Raw genomic sequence first — 7,216 nt, forward strand, 5'->3', positions numbered from 1 at the left:
CATGTTTACTTACGCATCCATCTCTGTGGGATTCGATCCCTGCTTCTCTGTACTAATATTTTTAGCATAGCGGCCTTCTGTCTTTAAAAAGACAGAAGGTGATTATGTGCACAACGAAAGGTGATTTCGTGGATTCTCTGAGTTCCTGGACCCCGTGGTCTAGTGGATTTTCTGAATCTAGGAAATTTGAATACACACTTCACTTTTCTACGCTCTTCTCCCCACTACACACACACATTACACCCACACATACATACATACTACATGTAGTGTGTATTGTGCGTGACGTAGTGTGCGTATTCGGTCAGTGTGTGTTATGCATGTGTGCACAATGTTGTACTTCCTCCGTTCGCGAATATAAGTCTTATTTATTTCTAGTGCTGGTTTTAAGAAATGTTAGGAGAAGTGAGTGGGAAAAAGTTAGTGGAACAAGTGTCACATTTACATATTAGTTTTAAATAAAATGTGAGTAAAATGAGTTAGTCGAATGTGTGATCTCTGTTGTACCATTTATAGTAAAAAAAAGTAAATCGAGATTTTAATTTGTCAGACGGACCGAAATGAAATAGCGAAATTTGTGTATACAGGACTGAGGAAGTATTTAGTTATTGCGTGTAATGTTTATATGAACATAACTTTTTATCGTATTAATTATCAAACAAATCAATAATAGTAATATAATACTTGTGCTTACTCGTATCTTTGTGAATAACCGCATTGAACCGGATAACCGGTCTTCTCCTCCACCGATGCAATTGAACCGCGCACGTGTCACCCACAACACATGTGGCCTCAAACTCCTTTCCCTTTTTCTTTTCTTTTCCCTTACTTGAGAATTGAGATTCCTTCTCTCTCGGATTCACCTCCCCTCCCACAAATTTGCAGAACACAAATCTATGGCTGAAACCACCTCCACGCTATGCTTCTCCGCCTTGTCTGCCTCGATTCCCTTCTCCATGGACTCTTCCTCCAGAAATTGGACTTCAACATCTTTTGCCACCGCACCTAAATTCTCTTCCCACTTTCACCGTCACCGATCGCCCTACCTCAGCTTCACTCTCAAAGCCTCCGGTTCTTCCCATTTCCTCGGCGACGATGCTTTCGGATTCTATCCATGGGAGAATAATGACTCTGCTGATTCCTGTATTTCTCTCTTTTTTCTCATAATCAATTAATAAATTACTCTTGAAGATTTGGGTATAAATTGTATCGTAAATTTTGCTATTTCTTCTTTCTTTTAAATATTTGCTTTTTTGTAGCTATACAGTGGGTTTCGGAGGAAAAGATTACGTTATTTACCTCTGACGGGCTGATTCAGATCGGCGGGAATCTTGTCCCGCGCCGTGTTTCTTCTGCTCATGTACGTCTTTCTTAATTCTGATCCATGGCGATTGATGTTTTTTGCAGACTTGATCCTGAGTCCTGATCCATGGTGATTGATGTCATGCCCAATGTTCTTAATTCCATTTGTGGTTTCTGTATAAATGCTTTTAGTCCAATGAAAATATTTTGTGTGTTCAACATAGGCATGTTCAATGTAGTGATCTTCTTGAAATAAATTAGTACCTCTACGCAACGCAGAGCCTGCAAAAGTTTGTTTCTTAAATATGTTCATCGACTGATTGATGCTAGTTTATGTTTGTTATTTGTCTAGATCCAAACTATACACTCATCTCATGCCATATCTTGCAACTTCCTCTCGTATTAGCATTTTAATCATAGTTTTGTTATGACTATTAGAGACGTGTTTACTTTCGTTGATACGAGATATAGATGGATGAAAATACCATCTATCTTTTTGTGGATTGATTTATTTGAACTTGTTTAGTCTATGTTTTATCAAAATCTATCATAACAAGGAAATGCCCCATCGGAGTCCCAATGCTCCCCTTCCTTCTAACCTATATCTCATTTATGCAAGTCAAAGATTATTTGTGGATTATCTCAGGAAGCTATTTGCAGATTTTTTGCATTTCCTTCACAATTTTCATTGTTTCTTCTTATGTTTTATTTTTAAATTTAGTCTCTCTGAATCGTTTGTTACTTAACGAATGAAATGAACTATGTAATATATATTGAACTTTACCATGCAGAAGAAACAAGGGAATGCAAAAATGTCCCAGAAATCTCAACGGTATCAGGAGAGCAAGTACATGGATCCAAACCAAAGCCTATGTCTCGGGGCTCTATTTGATATTGCAGCTACAAATGTAAAATTCTTACCCTTATCTTACATTTCAAACTTTGTTTTTAACCCTTTTGACATCGCTCTATACTAGGGACTTGATACTGGTAGACGCCTTTGTATATTTGGCTTCTGTCGCTCCATTGAGATGCTTTGCGATGTAGTGGAAGACACTGTCTTGGAGCATGGTGGAGAGGTACAAGTTATTCTGTTTGAATAAAATTTGGAGTTCTTTACTTTGTGGGTAGGGGATTCTAATCTGATCTCTTTAATGTGCTCACTTGGATGTTACTTTCTGAAACCACTGTGCTTGTGGATGGGTGAGGTGCCTGAATTTCATGTGGATTCTGAACCAGGGGAGGCCCTCATGTGGTTGGTGTTACCCCATGCACTTGCTTAGCCCTTCCAAGGCTAAGTATCTAGCTCCGTCCTATTCTAAATGATAGTAATATCTACTATCACAGATTTTACGATTTTGGTCCCAAAAAGGAAAAAAAGTGTTGAATTAACTCTAAAACCCCAATTAGAAATACTAATCTAGTCAAATGCCATTTAATTTGCGTTGCCTGTAAAAAATAAATGGTTCCGTCAAAAATGGACCAAATCCGGTCCATTTTCATTTGTTCGGGACCCAATAATTTAGAAAATAACGTTCTGGACCAAAATCGTAAAATCGCCATATGTTTAGAACCACTTTTGGCCCTTACTCTTTAATTTATGGATTTGCCTGAATAAAGATGAGGTAGAGACGCAGGGTACTTCAGGAGAACAACTTAATTACATATTACTTCAAGAAACCTATTAGCCGATGTCACTAAGTACAAATTCTCTTCTCTTGATCTCCTCTTTTTGATGGGAAAGGCGGCATTTTGGGGGGATTTACATAATGAAAAGTTGAGCACTCTAAAAAACTCTGACGATCTTTAGCCAAGAGTGATAAGAAAATAATGTGCTAAGAAGATGGTCTGCCTTACTGAAAGTATATAGCATAAATTACTGATACTCGTTCTGCAATTTTTTGTATGTTTATGTGTGTGGATGTGGGGAGTGTGATCTGGTTTGGCTGCATGGTTATGATATCCAAAGCAAGATTGGCATCTAGAATATTAAATTTGCTCAAATAGGGATATTTATACTTAATTTATATATAGCCTGCAAATGCACTGGTTTATATTAGTACTTCAATAAGGGGTTTGCAGGTGATGTTGTGTTGTCATCTGTTGACTGTTGTGATCACATTGTCTTTTGGCAATATATGGATTGATCTGATGAGTATTATACTCAATAATAGATTGTCAGATCCAGCAATGTCTGAGACCGCTTCATTAATATTCATAGTTGGGTCAGCTGAAATTCTCCTTTGTAGCCTGGCCAACCACCATAGTCTTGCTACAAACATTGAATGTCTAATTATAAACTTTGATCGTCTTTCACCAAATTGATATGACTCACACCCCGTTAAGAGTTTTTGTTTGAAATCCAGGTAGTGGCAGCAGAGAAGGCAAGCAAGGGAGGGTTGCATGAAAAGCTAAAGATGACTGTTGCAGTGCCGTTACTCTGGGGAGTTCCTCCAGCATCTGAAACCCTTCACCTCGCCGTTAGGAGTGGCGGTGGGATTGTGGACAAGATCTATTGGCAGTGGAACTTCCTGTAAATGATCAAATCCTTCTCACCATATTCTAAAAGTTTGTAAATAACATTGTGTACAAAGTTCCAATTTGTAACTGATTAATCACACGTACTCATACTGTCAATATAATAACGATTCTTCCAATAGCTTTCTCTTTCTCTGCATTGACTTTGTTGTCATGCGACATCGACAATTTCTTCAAAACTATACTCTCTGGTGTCATTGATTCAGTTAAGCTTTTCAACACAAATTCTTTGCATCTCGATGCACTTTATGGTGGGATCAAATCAGAGGAGTTTGAAGTTTCAAACGCATACCTAACATTTGACAATGGTTTCAACATAGTAAATTAGTCCAATAGTAATTTTGTTTTGTGGAACACAAGACTTTGTTGCCACCTAAAGTTAGTAAACATTTAAATGTTTCAAAATGTGAATATTCAGAAAGACTTTTGTCCCTAACAGCTGTCCAAGAGCCCTAAATATTGCTGCCTTCATTACATAATTTACATGACAGCTCAGATAATCCTATACTAATCTCGTTTTTCTTACTAATAATTTATCACACTCAACTTTATCAAAAAGTTATGCTGCTGTTTCAAATGTTTGCTGTACTTTATGCAAATGAGTGGAATTGTACTTCGTTCTTGCCTTTAGAAAATCATTGTGCTCCACCAGCTGCTATATTTTGTAGAACTATCTTTTGACTATATTTGCTCTCTCACTCTCCATTTTAGGCACATTATCCCATCTTAAGATAGCCAAAAATGATAGTAGTACTACATTAAAATGTCTCGGTTTGAAATTTATCAAGTTAACTAAAATTTTCAGCAATGAAGAAATGGAGGCCCATATTATTAAACCCATATTTATATGGTGATTTTGTTGCTGTTGAAGAACTAGCTAGTCCTGAAACCTTTGTAATTCAAGAATATCATTTGATTACTACTACTCTCTTTTTTAACATTATTAACATTTAGGGTTTATTTAGGATAAAACTCTCCCTTGATGCTAGTAGTAAGGCATCTAATAGTTGTCAGCTGCAATAATTTATGGTTTGTTTCTTTCATAAGCAGACAAAATCGATGAAGAGGTCAATGCTTTAGTTTTTTTTTTAAAAGCTAATTGCTTTTCTTAAATAACTTATTTCAATTAATTTAAGTTATATACTAGCTTTCTTATCAGCAACCTATTTAATTGTTTATTATATCTACGTTTAATTAGTCTTGGTCTTCATTCAAGTGGGATTTTTTATTTTTACTGCGATAAAACAAGTCGACGAAATCAAGTTTAAATAGTGGCGTGCTTGTGCATCTGTCTTTTGTTATAAAATCAGGCATATATTCAGTCATTACTAAGCTTAAATTGATAGAATAAAATAAATTAAGTGAATTTATTGGATTGGTTGCACAAGGTTATGGCAACTAGTCTTACTGGAGGTAAAGATTATTGAGTTGCGTGAATTGTTCAAAATCTTCATTTTTCTGTGCAAATAAAATCTGCAATATATCTTTGACAAGGACTTAAAATCAATTTTGAATTCAGGGCATCTCAATCATTAACCAATGTTGGTGTTAAACTATATCAAAGCCTGTCAGAACACTGAGATAAGGATAGAAAATATTTTGCTTGAAACATAAAAAATAAAAAAACACAGGTTCCTTGCACAGGTGTACATGTTGGATTGGATAAAAAATTCAAACAAACTCGAATTTCATTAAAAAACTAGTACTCATATGTTTAATGAATCTTGATTCCAATGGCAAATGCAGAGAGTAAAAGCATTTTAATTTCGATTATGTACTATCAAAACAAAGTTTTTTTCTCCCAGATAAATAAAAAGAAAAGACATTAGTAGTACAATGTTGTTGCTTGTTCTGTCTTAATCTCATCCACAAAGAAGTTGAGATTAGTGGAAATGTGATTAGTGCTAATCAGCTGCTTAATATCTTCCATGCTGTAATCCAGTGGATTTTCTTGGCCGAAACTGTTCCCATTTACATCTCCCTTGCTGTGATCATATCCATTAGCTGTGATGAGGAAGTTTTGAGTTTCATCATCGACGCTTAAATAGCTTTGATGATGAAACCCTAATTGGTTGCTGGTGTCTGAGGAGCTGCAGCTGGCTTCGTTGCCTCCGAAGATGACCTGATTATTGTAACTCCGGTGCAACGGGGTCTTGTCTCCAGCAGTGGTGGTGGTGGTGGAGAAAGCCCCAAAAGAGTTGTTGGTGGAGTATTGCAATTGATCATATGGTGATGAGATTTGGGAAGTGAGATTTGGAAGGAAAGGAGAGATTGGTGTTGGCCTAATGTTTCCTCCTAGTAGTTTCTTCTTCAGCTTTGTGTTCCAGTAGTTCTTGATGTCGTTGTCTGTTCTGCCCGGTAATTGGCCTGCTATTATTGACCACCTGCACTCACCACTTCATATATATTAATTCCTTCATCAGAGATTTAAAAAAAAAGATAGGAAGATGAAGAGAGATTACCTGCTTCCGATGCGAGTGTAGAGGCTGCAGATGATTCTATCTTCATCATCAGAAAACTCTCCATGCTTGATGTTTGGTCTGAGGTAGTTGAGCCATCTTAATCTGCAGCTTTTCCCACATCTTTTCAGACCTAATTTTAACATGGAAAAAAGCACTAATTAGGTATTCAGAAGCACTAATCAATTAATTACCCAAAGAATCTAATCAATATGATTAATTAAATTGTGAGAAAAACAAACATATAAATAAATACCAGCTCTTTGAGGGAGAGCAATCCAATTGCTAACAGTAGTGCCATGCTTCTCTATGTAAGCCTTTAGCTTTGCATCTTCTTCAGGTGACCATGGCCCTTTCTTCACATTTGCCTTGTCACAACATGGAGCTCTTCCCATCTCTTTCTCTCTCTCTTTCTAGGAAATTATGTGTTGTTTGTTTATAAGACTTGATCTTTGGAACAATGTGATGATGTAGGTATATATTATATCCTATTGAGAGAGATACACACAAGTCAAAGTAGATGCACTTAAATTTCAATTAACAAGTGGTGTACTAATAATCATCTCTCTTGTGTGATTAGAAAAAAGAAAGCTTAAATAATTTAACCATCTATCCCATGTGCAAACACAAAGACATTCACTGTTATCTTCCTTCCATTGGATCCATATATATGCTGCCAAATTAGTGCCATGCTATTCACAGCTGAAAAAGATTAGTCACATAAAGTTTCAATTTTTTTAGTGATTGGTAGTTTAATTAACATTTATTTATGAGTCAAGTCGTAGCTAGGGCTCGGCGCCATTGTCAAATTGATAGGTCCCCCACCCAAATTTTTTTTGAATGCCAGTCTATTAATTATTTGACATACTATACATGTTTGTTTGACCAACTTGTAATGGTTGCTAATTTTGTCAAGC

At 36.3% G+C, this 7,216-nt stretch overlaps 2 protein-coding genes across 5 annotated transcripts; one reads left to right on the forward strand and one right to left on the reverse strand.

Annotated features, from left to right (window-relative positions):
- The first annotated feature begins 834 nt into the window (after positions 1-834).
- On the forward strand, positions 835-3,959 carry LOC125222435. Of its 4 annotated transcripts, none has more exons than XM_048125043.1 (6): positions 835-1,143; positions 1,260-1,360; positions 2,094-2,210; positions 2,280-2,381; positions 2,542-2,557; positions 3,669-3,959. In XM_048125043.1, the coding sequence occupies exons 1-6, from the start codon at positions 897-899 to the stop codon at positions 3,707-3,709; spliced, it is 624 nt and encodes a 207-aa protein (XP_047981000.1). In that variant the 5' UTR covers positions 835-896; the 3' UTR covers positions 3,710-3,959. The 4 variants fall into 4 exon arrangements, with proteins under 4 accessions (XP_047981000.1, XP_047981001.1, XP_047980999.1 ...); XM_048125044.1 differs by having other exon boundaries at positions 2,511-2,557; positions 3,669-3,757; XM_048125042.1 differs by lacking the exon at positions 2,542-2,557.
- A 1,599-nt stretch (positions 3,960-5,558) lies between these two features.
- On the reverse strand, positions 5,559-6,856 carry LOC125222434 (transcription factor RAX2). The gene is made up of 3 exons (XM_048125041.1): positions 6,556-6,856; positions 6,303-6,432; positions 5,559-6,224 (listed from the first exon to the last, which is right to left on the reverse strand). The coding sequence occupies exons 1-3, from the start codon at positions 6,692-6,694 to the stop codon at positions 5,666-5,668; spliced, it is 828 nt and encodes a 275-aa protein (XP_047980998.1). The 5' UTR covers positions 6,695-6,856; the 3' UTR covers positions 5,559-5,665.
- Positions 6,857-7,216: the final 360 nt, after the last annotated feature.

The sequence above is a fragment of the Salvia hispanica genome, chromosome 4 (genome assembly GCF_023119035.1).
Source record: "Salvia hispanica cultivar TCC Black 2014 chromosome 4, UniMelb_Shisp_WGS_1.0, whole genome shotgun sequence".
In the NCBI taxonomy this organism is placed as follows: Eukaryota; Viridiplantae; Streptophyta; class Magnoliopsida; order Lamiales; family Lamiaceae; genus Salvia; species Salvia hispanica.